We start from the raw sequence: 18,257 nt of genomic DNA on the forward strand, positions 1-18,257 counted from the left end.
CGTTCAGAGAGTTCCTGCCTCTTCACTGAAGCTGATCCACACAAACAACAGACCACAGGAAGATGACCTATTGATGAGGTCAAAGGTCACGCTGAGAGCCGAACCAAAGCAGACCATACAGAGAGAGAATGAGACTATCTATCTATCTATCTATCTATCTATCTATCTATCTATCTATCTATCTATCTATCTATCTATCTATCTATCTATCTATCTATCTATCTACTTCTTAATAGTTAGTAAGGTAGTTGTTAAGTTTAGGTATTAGGTAGGATTAAGAATGCAGAATAAGGCATTAATATCTGCTTAAATTTTATTATTATGTACAAATAAACAGCCAATATTCTAGTAAATATGCATGCTAATAAGCAATATATAATAAGCATGTGTGTGTGTGTGTGTGTGTGTGTGTGTGTGTGTGTGTGTGTGTGTGTGTGTGTGTGTGTGTGTGAAAATGAAACCCCTCCAAAAAACTGAAATTTCAAAATAGTAAATACAATAATAGTAGATAAATGGATGAAAGCTATTGAAACAACCCTGGCTCAGACTCAGGGTTCAGCACTATCAGTGCTGTAAATGCATGTTAAAGACAGGGCCTCTCTTCAACATCACAACAGCACTTTCATGTGTTCAGGCTCTGAGAATGTATGTAATTACCTCATATAATTACCCTGCCGTATAGAAGCTTTAGAAGAACACAAGCTACATGAAAATACAGCTAATGGAGCCGCTATAAGGGCCAACACGGCCCCTATACCTACAGAAAAGACAGATTTAGAGAGGGAGAGGAGGATGTTTACTTGGTTTCAAAGCCAAACGGATGAAATGAGAGCAGAAAAATCACGTCGTTAGCAGTCGAGAGGTTTGACGGACGGACTGACATGCAGTTACCGTGGAAGGAAACGCAACAGCAGGGAAGTGCACACGGTCGGTGGCGTCTTGTCTAGAGTTCGGCACAAACCGGCTCCAGTGAAAGAATCGAGCCCCCTCTCTTCACCCCAGATGGGATGCCATATGCCTGCATCTCTCAATGGATGCTATTGTAAAAGCTCGAACTGCTTTATGACAGTCAGTTGAACTCTAGACCTCAGTTTTACGAGTCTTATATGACATTGAATTGCTCTGTAAAACTTTGGGCCGTCCACTCGAGTGCTTTAGAAAGAAATGCAACCTGCACACCCCACGCTTACGACACCGAAGCTGTCACGCCGAATGCCACACAGCTCTGTTTGATGGGTGTCTGTATGATCTGCTATCAAGATATATGTCAATGTACCTTCAATAGCATTTCTAATGCCAATAGCATTACAGTCGTCATGGTGACTCTGGTGGAGTGGGCGGGATCTGGAGATTGACCCAGACATTTGACATGCTGTCTGCCATCTCTGTCACACGTACCGGGAAATACCCAGACATGCTGACATTTGTGCACTGATGTGGGTAACGCATTATGAAACATATCTACATATATATAAAAAAAAAAAAAAAAATTTAAAAATAGCAAAAAATTATTTTAAATGGCAGACTAGTGTTGTTATAGTTAACTAAAAGTAAATTAATAATAAAAAGCATTTTTGTTGACTGAAAAAATATATAAATATTAGATTCAAATTTTAAACTAAATGAAATTTTTTTAAATGTTGCCTTTGCAACTAACTGAAATATGTTTAAGTACAAAAAATTCTATCTGAAAAAACGAAGGGTACGTTTACAAGTCAACGATGTACTAAAACAGAAACCATAGACTAAAAAAAAATATGGACGTAGTGTCCGTGACGTCACCTGTAGATTTCTGAAGAGCATTTTTGAAGCGAAAATGCGGCCGCTGCCATATTGGCAGCACTCCCGGATAACTGAAAATGGGCAAAGAGGCGGGACGTGGTTGGAACTGAGGTGCCTGGTTGCTGAAACCACGCCCACCTAGCTCGACATGATTATGTTAGCAGGCTAAGGAGTTATCTATCTTTCTATCTAAAATATTAACAAAGATATAATTTGAAAGTTCGAAATGTTTACTGTTGATCTACGGTGTCTTTTTTATGATATAGACGCTCCAGCAACAGTAATATTGTAATTTGTGTAGGGTGTGCAAATAACAACATGAAAAATCAAATGGGACTTCATACCTTTATAATGAAATAGCGATTGTGAAAACTTTTGTCCACAAAAGCGTTAAATCCATGAAATATTGATATATTATCCATTGTTTGCATCACATTTCTTCTGAATGATCTGCTCTCAATCATCGTTCTTCAAGAAATTATGCAATCTGAGCAGCGTTTATGTTGTAAAACTGTATATGATTGTACACATTGGATTCTCACAAACAAATGAGCCCACATCCAAAGTATAATTTTTCAAAATGCAGCAGTTTTATATCCTCCCGCCATTGTCATTGTAGTAAATCTCAGGAACAAAAATTTTAGCCAATGCCACGTGTTCTACACAGACGCAAATCTGTCTGGAGTCTCGGCCATTAACACAGCAAGCCATATTATTTTATAATTGTATATATTATCATTTTATAATTGTATAAAATAATTCTGAAAAAAGCACAAACACGGCAGAGATGCCAAATTTAGCAGCTGGAATTAGCTGAGGTGACGGCTCACAGACAGCAGCGCAATCCACCTGTCACTCAAGTGACCACGCCCTTAATTATGCAGAACTTTAAGGATTAATATAATTTAAACGGATGAAAAAAATTCACCCCCCTCAGAGTTGTTATGAAGGGCAAAATTAGCTGTATAGACCAAAACCACAATTTGTACCAGCCTGTAAACATTTTTTTTTCTGCTGTAAAGTTGGGCATTTTAACATGGGACTCAATGAGATTCTGCTCTCTTTTGGAGCCTGTCCCTAGCGGCCAGTCGATGAATCGCAGTTTAAAAAGCAACGCAAAAGCTGCGCGCGCTCGTGACTCTTTAGCTCTGCCCACGGCACGCCTCCAGGAGCTTGGCTTATTTCGGAAAGACTCGGTACAGCGCATCTATCTTTTATAAATATGATAAAACTAAACACTTTTCAGAGATATGAAGGATGCAATATGTACTCAAGATTAACATGAGACTGACAGAAGCTGTGTGATACCCCCCACCCCTTTAAATATAAATATTAAATTAAAAACTTCAATTAAATGAACATTTTGAAATGAAAAGTTTAAGTGCTAAAATTAGTAAATGAAATAAAATTAAAACCGAGGTGAGTAATGCATTACAAAACAAATAAAAAACACATATTTGGTCCCATATGGCACACTTCATGTGCACTTGCGGTTTTTATGGACTTACCGCATATGCATGTCTGTTAAGTCCACAAGACCGTAGGGTGTCATGTTAGATTTCAGAAGGGTGCTCGTGAGCGCCCCCTTTTTGCAGTCAATACGCGCCCTCGATGAACACTTTTGCCGAGCTCAGTAGCAGACTTCTACCCGAGAGTCAGAGTGGCATTGCGTCACGAAAGTGTGGACTCGGAGGAAGATCGCAAGGGCTTAGTGCTCCATTTGGGACAGGGCCATTATTTACTCACTCTCTGTGATGTTGCTGTTTTTCACAGAACATCAAAGGAGACATTTTGAAGAATCTTATTTGCACATCTCTACATGTAACACACACACACACAACCAGGGCACAAAAGACTGTGAGGACACACTTCAGTGTCTGATAAAGACCATTCAGCCACTGTCTGCTGGAAATATAATATTGCTTTCATCTGCTGCGGCCACCTGAAAGACAGAGCCAGGAATAGAGAAGGTGACCTCACAGGTAACAAGAAAGGCACTGCGGCAAAACCTCCGCCATCTGCTGTTTGTGCTGAAAGAGATGCACGGCATACAGATCTCAAATACATGCTTCAGTTTAATGCTGAATGTGTTGAATTCTATTAACGCCACAGCGAAAGAGGAACACTCACTGTGAGCCGTTAAACCACATGACATAAAATGACTACAATAAACATTTAGATGTTTACATTTAGCACTAGTAATGGTGTAACACATTCATGTCAACTTATTCTACTAACCTGAACCCTAACAGTACTAATACTCTAATGAGAGTTAGTTGACGTGTAGTTGCAAAGTTACCTATAGTGTGGTAAGGAAATAAAGTGTAACCGAGCGCTCCTCCGGACTGTATGAATGGTGTGCTTTGACAAACACACAGTGTTTCTGATGGAAATTCTCTTTCTCTGTGAGCTGTAATTACAGTAAACGGCGTCTTCCTGTGCATTCCTGCAGAACAACACACAACCAGCACGGCCAAAACGCCTGTCAGCTTTTATCTCCTAAACCACTCATTTCAACGGCAACAGGCAGTTAGAATGAAAAAAAAAAAAAAACCTTTAAGACTTTCATTCATTCACTGTCATTTTAGATTAGATAGAGTATTTATACAAACAAAATTTGCTTTAAAACTCTCACAAATAAGCTTTTTTTTTTACTTTAAAGTGCCCCTATTATGCTATCTTAAATGTTACTAATTTTGGTTTGGAATCTCAGGTCAAAAAACACTTTTATTTTCTCATAATATACGTTACACATCACCTCATTTGTCAAAGAGTCTGAAAAAGGGTTTGTTCGAAGATTCAGACTCTCTAAACCCCTCCTTTCTGAGAACCTACTATGCTCTGATTGGTCAGATGGCTCAGTCTGTTGTGATTGGTCTACCACTGACAGCACATGTCAGAAACAAAACTCCCATTTGCACATCTGAATTTCAGCTCTGGATCTTTCTCAGCTCTTGATACACAAGATGTTGTTTTTTTCCGTATCAATCTCATCCTTTATGGTGCGTTCACACCAGACGCGACTTGCGCGAATAAATCGCACTATTCGGGCGTAGTTGGACATTTTGAGTTTACTCGCTTCATTCGCGCGTGAAATTCACTTCACAACAGACGCGAATTCGCGTCATGAGAGGGGCTCTCCCGCTCCTTTATGTGTCCCAGACTCTCCCACTGCTTTCTGCACACTTCCTCTGTAAACACAACTTGTCAGCGGGGAAATAGTTGTAAATTACAGCGAATAAGCTCAATTGGTCGGCTTTAGCTAGCTTGTAGTCTCAATATGTATATTTATATAGCTCAAAGACCGTTTTTTACAACTTGCCAGATTGTCTGACCTCCTCACTCACTTTCTTTCAAGCAAGATCCTTTTTATTCCTGTTTCTATAAAAGTATGAAGATGTACAGCGGCGATGATTTTGTCCTCCATTGTTGTTTCGGATTTCTATCTCAGCTCGCTACGTCACGTCACTACTAGAGCAAGCTCCTGATTGGTTAACGCGGCGTGAATTTTCGGCAAAGTTCAGATTTTTCAACTTGCGCGTTTTGCTCGAAACGCTCAAGTCGCGCAGCACCATTCGCGCGAATCGCTTCAATCGCGTTTATTCGCATCTTTGCATTGACTTAACATGTAAATCACTCGCGCTTAGCGCTTCATTCGCATCTGGTGTGAACGCACCATTAGAAGTGCATCAAAGTGGATTCGCATCACTGAAAATAGCATCTTCTCAACATGTCGACAACACCAACCAAACTCTTCCAGTCTCAGCTACAACTGCAGTGTTTGTGGGCGGGGCAAAGTAGACAATGTTCACAAGCAGCCAATGAAGACCATAGGTGGGCATTATGCAAATTTGTTACATTGTTAGAATATTTGAAACAGGAAGTAAGACTGGAATTAATGACGACTCGTTTCAGCAGTTCAGAATCTATTCTTTTTTTAGGAGACACAACTTTGCAAACCTTTTACATTCACAAACAGCTACACACTATATGAAAGTTAATATTCAAAAAAGCATAATGAGGCACTTTAAAATGTATTAGTCAAGTAATGTTTTGTTCATGTTGCACTGACCCGTCCTGTCTACAATTATACCCACATTTCTGGATGAAGCATCACAGAAAAGTTTCCCGTTATTGATGGCATTGTAGAAATGTTCCATTCACAGGCGTGTTTGACTCCCATGATTCATTTATTCTGTAATGAAAAGCACACAAGAGTGACTAACCTCTTTTTCAGCAGAAGAGTTTTTTTCACAATCATTTTCCCCAAAGACACTTTAAAATATTCTTCAATAAACAGTTTCTGGCTTTCAAGCAAACAAACGAGCTCTCGTATGAATCACGTGTGCTTTAAAGAATCACAGGAATGTCCAAGATGATATCTGGAGTTTTGTTGTTTTTTTATTGGTGGTTTTTCACATTGTAGAAAGACTGAATCTGAAACAATCATAACTAATGCAAACAAAAATCCTCAAAGATGCAGTCAAACCAAGCTGTTGTTTTAAATTATCAGTGGATCGGAAACAGAAGTGAGTCCAGATCCAGTTTCATTACAAGTGTAAACACTCACTTGTATTCAAATCAAAATTTTATATTCTTTCTTTGTTTTTTAATAGTCTTTCTCATACTTTTACATAAATATGTTAATGTAAAAAAAAACCCACAAAAAAAAAATAAACAGATGCTATGCAAGATACAGGGGGAACTAATCATACATATTAAACATTAAATATAAAATTCAATGTAAATTAAAAAAAAAAAAAAAAAATCACCCAACAACACAAAAATTGTTCCTATTGAGATCTGCAAAGAGAACTACACAAATTAAGAAAAACAGCATAAACTTAAATATGGGCTCTTTAAGCTTTACATTTGTGGCGTAATGTAACAGGGAAGTAATAAGACCTAAAATGATCTCCAGTAACGGGGCGCTGGGAAATTAATTATATCATCCAACAGGAAAGATTTTTCATCTCTGTACCTAAAAATATATGAAAACAAAAACTGGGGAAATAAACAGCAATGCAACAAATGCAGTGTGTATTTGTCTATACAATAATGTACATGCAATTATCTGAATCTATAATATACATAAATCATACACTAAACTGCATTTACATGGGAAAGTTGTGTATTTTATTATGCAAGTATCTAAATATGTATTATTATTATGCTTAGAAAAGCACTTAAATGCAATATGCTTTCTCAGATTGGAATAATATATAAGTACAGTCCAAAAGTTTGGAACCACTAAGATTTTTAATGTTTTTAAAAGAAGTTTCGTCTGCTCACCAAGGCTACATTTATTTAATTAAAAATACAGTAAAAAACCGTAATATTGTGAAATTTAAAATAACTGTGTACTATTTAAATATATTTGACAAAGTAATTTATTCCTGTGATGCAAAGCTGAATTTTCAGCATCGTTACTCCAGTCTTCAGTGTCACATGATCCTTCAGAAATCATTCTAATATGCTGATTTGCTGCTCAATAAACATTTATGATTATTTTCAATGTTGAAAACAGTTGTGTACTTTTTTTTTTTTCAGGATTCCTTGATGAATAGAAAGTTCAAAAGAACAGCATTTATCTGAAATACAAAGCTTCTGTAGCATTATACACTACCGTTCAAAAGTTTGGGGTCAGTAAGAATTTTTATTTTTATTTTTTTGAAAAGAAATGAAAGAAATGATTACTTTTATTCAGCAAGGATGCATTAAATCAATCAAAAGTGGCAGTAAAGACATTTATAATGTTACAAAAGATTAGATTTCAGATAAACACTGTTCTTTTGAACTTTCTATTCATCAAATAATCCTGAAAAAAAATATTGTACACAAATATTTTGTACAATTGTACACATTAAATGTTTCTTGAGCAGCAAATCAGCATATTAGAATGATTTCTGAAGGATCATGTGACACTGAAGACTGGAGTAACGATGCTGAAAATTCAGCTTTGCATCACAGGAATAAATTACTCTGTCAAATATATTCAAATAGAAAACAGTTATTTTAAATTGTAATAATATTTCACAATATTACTGTTTTTACTGTATTTTTAATTAAATAAATGTAGCCTTGGTGAGCAGACGAAACTTCTTTTAAAAACGTTAAAAATCTTAGTGGTTCCAAACTTTTGGACTGTACTGTATATATATATATATATATATATATGTGTATATATATATATATATATATATAAGGTTTTGGTTTTTCTTTGTGCAGACGCTCAGATGTAGATTATATAAGGGCAGTATATAGGTACGATGAACAAATTTTAGTGTCAATAAATAAATTAATATAAAACAGCAAAGCATCCTACGTATAAAACAAGCCAGAAATGGTCAAATATTATTTATTTGTAACTTACTTTATATAGTGATATGTGATGAAGCTGTGCATAATGATCAGCTCATTAATAATAATTCCTAATGGGGTCAAAGTATCTTCACAAAATGTTATTAACGTTCACCTTGAGTCAAGAAATGTTTTGGTTTCACTCATTTTCCCCACATTGACCAAATCCACAGATCTAAACAGAAACAAGCAAACAAAGCAAATGATTATCACCATCAGCTGAACTCTTTTAGCTACATCAGACCTGTGACTGACACCCCAACTTGTACCATTCCCAGAATCCAGTGCATCCGGCGGTGAGTGTCTGTGTTCGTTTGCCCTTTGAATGGTGTGACGAGGACGGAAGCTCAGGGGTTCGATATGACGACGTCGCGAGCCGTACGTAGGCACTTGAGCTCACACACACACACACACACAGACAGACACCTGAACAGACGTCCCGCGTCCTCCATCAGGGCGAGTCCATGCTGAACAGCTCGATGCCCTGAGAGTTCCAGTGCAGACCCACTCCGGAGTTAAAGACCAGAGACCAGGCGTACGGGATGAAGAAATCCTCAGGCTGCTCTTCCTCCACGTATTTAAACTTCAGCTCCGGAAATTTCTGCATGAGGATCACACACATCCATTGAGTTACAAACTGATGCTAAAATGTTAAAAGAAAACAATGCATCCCTACAGGAAACATCAAGCAGCCAAAAGGTTGATTTTCTTTGTTGTTCAGTCAGTGAAAGCTTCAGCAGCCATTAAAGGATTAGTTCACTTTCAAATGAAAATTAGCACAAGCTTTACTCACCCTCAAGCCATCCTGTATATGACTTTCTTCTTTCTGATGAACATAATCAGAGTTATATTAATAAATATCCTGACACATTCGAACTTTATAATAGCAGTGAAGCGGGATCAATGAGTAATGAGTAAGACGTAGCGTAGAGAGTTTAACACTTTCTTTTTTACATTGAATACGGAAGGCAGTCTGGAAGAAGCTAGATATTTTACTTCATAACTTGTTAAATATGGATCATTTTTCTTACACAAACACATCGCTTCACTTCAGAAGGTCTTTTTTAACCCCTCAGAGCCGTGTGGAGTATGTTTATGATGGATGGATGTGGATGAAGGCACTTTCTTCAGCTCATACTCATTGATCCCGCTTCACTGCTATTATAAAGCTCGGATGCGTCAGGATATTTATTAACATAACTCTGACTGTGTTCATCAGAAAGAAGAAAGTCATATACACCTACGATGGCTTGAGGGTGAGTAAAGCTTGGGCTAATTTTCATTTGAAAGTGAACTAATCCTTTAAGACATAATATTTGTTCATGTTTAAGATTCATCCACTGAATGGGCTTCATAAAAAAAGTCCAAAAGCTCAGTGCTGTTTTAGTAATATTTATGTACTATATTACATTATTTATTATTATTTTCAGGAACTGCTGACAAAGTGCATTAAATGATTTCAAATCTTGCCTTCAAAAGAAGCTGAATAATACAAGACAAAAAAGTCTTTTTAAGTATTTTCAATAAAATATTTTTATAAATACAACTTAACTACAATTAAAGAATGGATTGGATACAAGACTGCACAATTTTATTTTAATATTATTTATATATATTTTATATATTATACATTTTAATTTTAGTGATTGTTGTGCCTTTGTATTTTTTTATTATTTTTTTTAAATATTATTTTAATTAATTAATTTATTTTTATTTCCATTTTAGTATTAGTAATGTTTTTTTTTTATATTTTCTAGCATTTTATTTCAGCTTTATTTCAATTAAAAAGGTGATTTTTAATATTTTCAATTTTAGACATTTTAATGGGAAAACAACTAAAAAAGAACTGCTTAAAAACTGCAAAAAATGATTTTCTTCCTCCATATTTTTGTCTTGTTTTCCAGCACAAATATCTAAACATTCTTAAATCAAGATACATTTACTGGAGAAGATATTAAGTCTTGTTTTCTGAAAAAGTATCAAAATGAAGCCTTATTTATGCTTAAAACAAGAACAAACATCTGTCAATGAGGTCAGAAAAATAAACTTCACAGTTAATGCATGTTTTTGCTGGTGTCTGGCACTACTTTCCTGCATGGCTTTCAATCAAAATAAGACCTCAATAAGCCTTAAAACTGAATTATTGGATGAGATGTTCAGAAATATGGCCCTGAAGACACAAAGATCAACTCTGAGATAGAAGAGTTTACATATTTAACTTATGCAAAATCTCATTTTGATGAAAGATTATGAAAACAAATAATTGTTCTTTTGAAGCATCGTTCACATTATGACCAAGAATCAAGTCGATCTTTATTTAATGTGACACATGGACAGATGTTTTTTCTCTTCATGTTGTGAAGTCTTAACAGTTTTGGTTCTTCCTGTATATGTAAAAAGTTTCAAAAAAGGCCCGAGTGCAAATGAAGAGTGTAAATAAGCATCCATAAAGAGTGGAGTCGTGTCTTGAACACAGATCCGCGTAACCTGTCAGCGTGCGTTATCTGATTTCAGGCGAAGCGGCTGCAGTTTTGACGCAGGTGTAATTCCATCCACCTGTGAGGTAAATACACTTGAGTTTGATTGATTATATGACAGACGGGAACACCTCAGACGCTGCTTTTCATGTTTAAATACAACCCTCTTAACCTCTGGTAAAGCGATCCGCAGCGCTACTACCTGAGACGCTCCCGGCCGTCTCCTGTGTGCTGATCAGGGTGAGGAGGTGGCGTGTTTGCTAACCGGAGCCTGAGCCGGAGGGTTTGAGTTCCCCACACCCACAGCACAACAGTGAGCGTCTACGTTTACAGCCGCCTCGGCCTGGGAAGATTTTCCCATTCATTCCTTTTATTTTCAATTATTCTCAGGCTTGATCCAAACCAACAAGCTACGAGATGAAGCACAACATGAAAACAAACTATAATAGCATCTACACCAATTTACGACATCGTTCTGTTTATTCTAAGCATGCGCTGCTGTTTTGTTGTCTGTCGCTTTAAATGCTCAAGCTCTTTAACGCAGGATGGATTCTGATTGGCTGTCAATGTTTTTATTGTTCAACAGCTGAAAAATAACGTTCTGAAAGTGATTCCTCTGTGCTATTATCATTATAGTTGTGTTGTGGACTCTGCTATTCTTTTACATTTAGAACCATTTTTAGAACGATATCTTCATCGTTATAGTTATCGTGCTTTGTGTATTAAGAGTGTGTATTACCCATAATGCACTGGGAATGATGTCACTTGAATCAGTCAGGAGGTGCGTCCCAATAAAATTAAATAAAATCTATAAAATGTATAAAATTCATTAAAAAATTAAATTACAATATAAATAAAATTGAACGTTGTAACCTATTCGTCCATCCATCCATCCATCCATCCATACAACCATTCATCCTTCTTCCATCCATCCATCCATCCTTCTGCCATCCATCCATCCATCCTTCTGCCATCCATCCATCCATCCATCCATCCTTCCATCCATACAACCATTCATCCTTCTTCCATCCATCCATCCATCCTTCTGCCATCCATCCATCCATCCTTCTGCCATCCATCCATCCATCCATCCATCCTTCCATCCATACAACCATTCATCCTTCTGCCATCCATCCATCCTTCTGCCATCCATCCATCCATCCATCCATCCTTCCATCCATACAACCATTCATCCTTCTTCCATCCATCCATCCATCCTTCTGCCATCCATCCATCCATCCTTCTGCCATCCATCCATCCATCCATCCATCCTTCCATCCATACAACCATTCATCCTTCTTCCATCCATCCATCCATCCTTCTGCCATCCATCCATCCATCCTTCTGCCATCCATCCATCCATCCATCCATCCTTCCATCCATACAACCATTCATCCTTCTGCCATCCATCCATCCTTCTGCCATCCATCCATCCATCCATCCATCCTTCCATCCATACAACCATTCATCCTTCTTCCATCCATCCATCCATCCTTCTGCCATCCATCCATCCATCCATCCATCCTTCCATCCATACAACCATTCATCCTTCTGCCATCCATCCATCCTTCTGCCATCCATCCATCCATCCTTCCATCCATACAACCATTCATCCTTCTGCCATCCATCCATCCATCCATCCATCCTTCCATCCATACAACCATTCATCCTTCTGCCATCCATCCATCCATCCATCCTTCCATCCATACAACCATTCATCCTTCTGCCATCCATCCATCCATCCATCCATCCATCCATCCATACAACCATTCACCCTTCTTCCATCCATCCATCCATACAACCATTCATCCTTCTGCCATCCATCCATCCATCCATACAACCATTCACCCTTCTGCCATCCATCCATCCATCCATCAATACAACCATTCATCCTTCTTCCATCCATTCATCCTTCTTCCATCCATCCTTCTGCCATCATCCATACAACCATTCACCCTTCTGCCATCCATCCTTCTGCCATCCATCCATCCATCCATCAATACAACCATTCATCCTTCTTCCATCCATTCATCCTTCTTCCATCCATCCTTCTGCCATCATCCATACAACCATTCACCCTTCTGCCATCCATCCTTCTGCCATCCATCCATCCATCCATCCATCCTTCTGCCATCCATCCATCCATCCATCCTTCCATCCATACAACCATTCATCCTTCTGCCATCCATCCATCCATCCATCCATCCATCCATCCATACAACCATTCACCCTTCTTCCATCCATCCATCCATACAACCATTCATCCTTCTGCCATCCATCCATCCATCCATACAACCATTCACCCTTCTGCCATCCATCCATCCATCCATCAATACAACCATTCATCCTTCTTCCATCCATTCATCCTTCTTCCATCCATCCTTCTGCCATCATCCATACAACCATTCACCCTTCTGCCATCCATCCTTCTGCCATCCATCCATCCATCCATCAATACAACCATTCATCCTTCTTCCATCCATTCATCCTTCTTCCATCCATCCTTCTGCCATCATCCATACAACCATTCACCCTTCTGCCATCCATCCTTCTGCCATCCATCCATCCATCCATACAACCATTCATCCTTCTGCCATCCATCCATCCATCCATCCATCCATACAGCCATTCACCCTTCTGCCATCCATCCATCCATCCATACAACCATTCATCCTTCTTCCATCCATTCATCCTTCTTCCATCCATCCTTCTGCCATCATCCATACAACCATTCACCCTTCTGCCATCCATCCATCCTTCTGCCATCCATCCATCCATCCTTCCATCCATACAACCATTCATCCTTCTTCCATCCATCCATCCATCCTTCTGCCATCCATCCATCCATCCTTCCATCCATACAACCATTCATCCTTCTTCCATTCATCCAACCATTCATCCTCCTTCCATCCATCCATCCTTCTACCATCCATCCATCCATCCATTCATCCTTCTGCCATCCATCCATCCATCCATACAACCATTCATCCTTCTTCCATCCATCCATCCATCCATCCATCCATCCATCCAACCATTCATCCTTCTGCCATCCATCCATCCATCCAACCATTCATCCTTCTGCCATCCATCCATCCATCCAACCATTCATCCTTCTTCCATCCATCCATCCATCCATCCAACCATTCATCCTTCTGCCATCCATCCATCCATCCATCCAACCATTCATCCTCCTTCCATCCATCCATCCATCCATACAACCATTCATCCTTCTTCCATCCAACCATCCTTCTGCCATCCATCCATCCATCCATCCTTCTGCCATCCATCCATACAACCATTCATCCTTCTTCCATCCATTCATCCTTCTTCCATCCATCCTTCTGCCATCATCCATACAACCATTCACCCTTCTGCCATCCATCCATCCTTCTGCCATCCATCCATCCTTCCATCCATACAACCATTCATCCTTCTTCCATCCATCCATCCATCCTTCTGCCATCCATCCATCCATCCTTCCATCCATACAACCATTCATCCTTCTGCCATCCATCCATCCATCCATCCTTCCATCCATACAACCATTCATCCTTCTGCCATCCATCCATCCATCCATCCATCCTTCTGCCATCCATCCATCCATCCATACAACCATTCATCCTTCTTCCATCCATCCATCCATCCATCCATCCATCCATTCATCCTTCTGCCATCCATCCAACCATTCATCCTTCTGCCATCCATCCATCCATCCAACCATTCATCCTTCTTGCATCCATCCATCCTTCTACCATCCATCCATCCATCCATCCAACCATTCATCCTTCTGCCATCCATCCATCCATCCATCCAACCAACCATTCATCCTTCTTCCATCCATCCATCCATCCATCCATCCAACCATTCATCCTTCTTCCATCCATCCATCCATCCATCCATCCATCCATCCATCCAACCAACCAACCATTCATCCTTCTTCCATCCATCCATCCTTCTACCATCCATCCATCCAACCATTCATCCTTCTGCCATCCATCCATCCATCCATCCATACAACCAACCATTCATCCTTCTGCCATCCATCCATCCATCCATCCATCCAACCATCCATCCTTCTGCCATCCATCCATACAACCATTCATCCTTCTTCCATCCATCCATCCATCCATCCATCCATCCATCCATCCATTCATCCTTCCATCCATCCATCCATCCATCCTTCTGCCATCATCCATACAACCATTCACCCTTCTGCCATCCATCCATCCATACAACCATTCATCCTTCTTCCATCCATCCATCCATCCATCCATCCAACCATCCATCCTTCTGCCATCATCCATACAACCATTCACCCTTCTGCCATCCATCCATCCATACAACCATTCATCCTTCTTCCATCCATCCATCCATCCATCCAACCATTCATCCTTCTTCCATCCATCCATCCATCCATCCATCCAACCAACCATTCATCCTTCTTCCATCCATTCATCCTTCTTCCATCCATCCATCCATCCAACCAACCATTCATCCTTCTGCCATCCATCCATACAACCATTCATCCTCCTTCCATCCATCCATCCATCCATACAACCATTCATCCTTCTTCCATCCAACCATCCTTCTGCCATCCATCCATCCATCCATCATCCTTCTGCCATCCATCCATACAACCATTCATCCTCCTTCCATCCATCCATCCATCCATACAACCATTCATCCTTCTTCCATCCAACCATCCTTCTGCCATCCATCCATCCATCCATCCATCCATCCATCCATCCATCCATCCATCCATTCATCCTTCTTCCATCCATCCATCCTTCTGCCATCCATCCATACAACCATTCATCCTCCTTCCATCCATCCATCCATCCATCCATCCATCCATCCATACAACCATTCATCCTTCTTCCATCCAACCATCCTTCTGCTAACCATCCATACTTCCACCAACCTTCCATCCAACCATCCTTCTGCCATCCATCCATCCATCCATCCATCCATCCATACATCCATCCATCCACCATCCTTCTGTCCAACCATCCATCATCCTTCTGTCCAACCATCCATCCATCATTCTATCCAACCATCCACTATCCTTCTGTCCATTATTCTATCCAACCATCCTTCTGTCCATCATCACTCTGTCCAGCCATCCATCCTTCTGTCCATTCATCAGCAAACTTTTATTTTGGATGTGATTAATCATGATTAATAATTTTCCCAGCATATATATATATATATATATGCTGGGACTATGGCCACTGCTAACTATCGTCATGTCGTCATGCTAACTATGGCCACTGTTTCTGTTAGGTATCAATGACCTCTGAGCCATCTCTAAACAAATACAACGGCTAATCCTTGACTACAGGAATCTCTCAAACATATAGTCTGGGTTTAGGGTTTAGGGAAGAGGACATTCAGAAACAGGAAGCTGTCTGTCTGTGGTTCTGAGTAACAGCGTTCACTCTTGGCTTAATTTGCAGTACCACAGAAATCCTCCTTCCGCTCTTTTTAGAGGCTATGGAGGAAAAGAAGCCCATAAGACTTGAAGGAACTCCTTTCACTGGAACTTTACAGTTCCCCTGGAGCGATTCTGCAAACAAATGCTGTCATTTCCCACGAGTGCAAAAAAGAGGAGGCTGGTGAAATGCTGCTTTTCAACTCTGTGGAAATCGTTCGTTGTCACTGAAATTTGGGTTCTTGGCAGTGAAACTTAGAAAGATATTCAGAGCTTTGTTTCAGACTAAAGAAACATGCAAACTTGACAGCACATGCAAACGCATCCTTTCAAACAAACAAAACAGTGTGTCTTGTGAGTTCTATGTGGATTTAACTTCATATGAGCTTTGAATCATGCCTCCTTATATGCTCAAAATACAGGGCACTGACATTGCAAATGACAAGACTTAGAATTCAGAATTGGACATGCATGTATGAACTGATACCAAAGAAAGGACAATATTGATCTGATTCATGTATTTGTGCATTGTGTTGAACTGAAAAAAAAAAATCTGGTATAAATCTGTAATGTGGGCCCTAAAAGTCTAAATGATACAACATTTTCTTCTTTAAAATGCAAATTTAGGTGGTATGATCCTACGCAATCATTCTGAAACATTTCAATATCATATCAATAGATATATACTTATAGAATACATATATTTATTTCCTTTTTCTTTTGCAGACAGCTGCCGATTTGAACAGCAGCTACAGGAATCGAGCTGTGACTTGACAAGCCAACACAACCCAAGCAGCACAATCCAGCTCAAGCAAACGCTTACAATATCCTACATAAAATATGCAGGAAACACCTGGAGATGGGCCATCCCGGCCAAAACCAGCAGCTGTGAGGTGGCGGGAACCATCAACAGCGATCTGACCCAACCCTAATCAACCTGAGCCGACCCACACCAGCGCTCAGGTGAGTCGCAGGCCAATCGACAGCAGGTAAGCTGCCCATCGGCGTTAATAATGCATCAGCATCCTATCATATTCCCCAGCGCTCTCATTGTGAAAGACAGAGGCCGTATTGAAGCGCTTTCATATCTGACTCCACAGAAAGGGCTCAGAACTTGGCTGGACTCACTGACTCCGGGTCTGCTGGCTCGGCTACACTGCGACTCTATTCATGGCCGGTCAAAGTCTGTCTGTTCCTTTCAGACGCCATACAGCACACAGGCCCGGTCTGTCACGCGTGGGAGGACATGAAGCGACTCGCGTGATGAGGGACTCCAGGTCAAAAGGTCAACGACTTTCAGAATGGCTGATGGCAGAACACAAGGGACGATTAGTTCATTCTTTGTTGTTTTCAAAACTCTACGGGTCAATGTGTCAAGAACATGTCAAGAACTTTTGTCTTTTGTTATATTTGTCCCTAAAATCTAAAGAAAGAATTAAGAAATAATATTTTTCATGATGAAAATAAAACAATTTTAATGTTGTGACAATATTTCCAATTTCACAAAATGTAATATAAGTCTAAGGTGTCCCCTGAATGTGTCTGTGAAGTTTCAGCTCAAAATACCCCATAGATTTTTTTAAATAAATTTTTTTAACTGCCTATTTTAGGGCATCATTATAAATGCGCCGATTCAGGCTGCGGCCCCTTTAAATCGAGCGCTCCCTGCCCCCCGAGCTCTCGACTATAATACAGTGCATAAACAAAGTTCACACAGCTAACATAACCCTCAAAATGGATCTTTACAAAATGTCCGTCATGCATACTGCATGCATACATCAGATCATGTGAGTATAGTATTTAGTTGGATGTTTACATTTGATTCTGAATGAGTTTGATAGTGCTCTGTGGCTAAAGCTAACATTACATACTGTTGGAGAGATTTATAAAGAATTAAGTTGTGTTTATGAATTATACAGACTGCAAGTGTTTAAAAATGAAAATAGCGACGGCTCTCTTGTCTCCGTGAATACAGTAAGAAACGATGGTAACTTTAACCACATTTAACAGTACATTAGCAACATGCTAACAAAACATTTAGAAAGACAATTTACAAATATCACTAAAAATATCATGATATCATGGATCATGTCAGTTATTATTGCTCCATCTGCCATTTTTCACTGTTGTCCTTGCTTGCTTACCTAGTCTGATGATTCAGCTGTGCACAGATCCAGACGTTAATACTGGCTGCCCTTGTGTAATGC

The 18,257-nt window shown here is 39.5% G+C and overlaps 1 protein-coding gene and 1 long non-coding RNA gene across 4 annotated transcripts in view; one reads left to right on the forward strand and one right to left on the reverse strand.

Annotated features, from left to right (window-relative positions):
* The window catches only part of LOC125252828, a 24,559-nt gene extending 7,204 nt beyond the window's left edge, over positions 1–17,355 (forward strand). Inside the window, exons 3-6 of one of the 3 annotated variants that reach the window (XR_007181287.1) lie at positions 8,421–8,520; positions 10,657–10,705; positions 16,777–17,039; positions 17,151–17,355. This is a non-coding gene — a long non-coding RNA (uncharacterized LOC125252828). The remainder of the gene's footprint in view (positions 1–8,420; positions 8,521–10,656; positions 10,706–16,776; positions 17,040–17,150) is intronic. The other 2 variants (XR_007181288.1, XR_007181289.1) reach the window with 2 other exon arrangements.
* dym (dymeclin) overlaps positions 7,987–18,257 on the reverse strand; it is a 104,588-nt gene continuing 94,317 nt past the window's right edge. The window contains exon 17 of the mRNA XM_048166416.1: positions 7,987–8,743. Coding sequence (XP_048022373.1) covers positions 8,594–8,743 — 150 coding nt within the window. The 3' untranslated portion in view covers positions 7,987–8,593. The remainder of the gene's footprint in view (positions 8,744–18,257) is intronic.

This window comes from Megalobrama amblycephala, linkage group LG18 (genome assembly GCF_018812025.1).
Source record: "Megalobrama amblycephala isolate DHTTF-2021 linkage group LG18, ASM1881202v1, whole genome shotgun sequence".
Taxonomy (NCBI): domain Eukaryota; kingdom Metazoa; phylum Chordata; class Actinopteri; order Cypriniformes; family Xenocyprididae; genus Megalobrama; species Megalobrama amblycephala.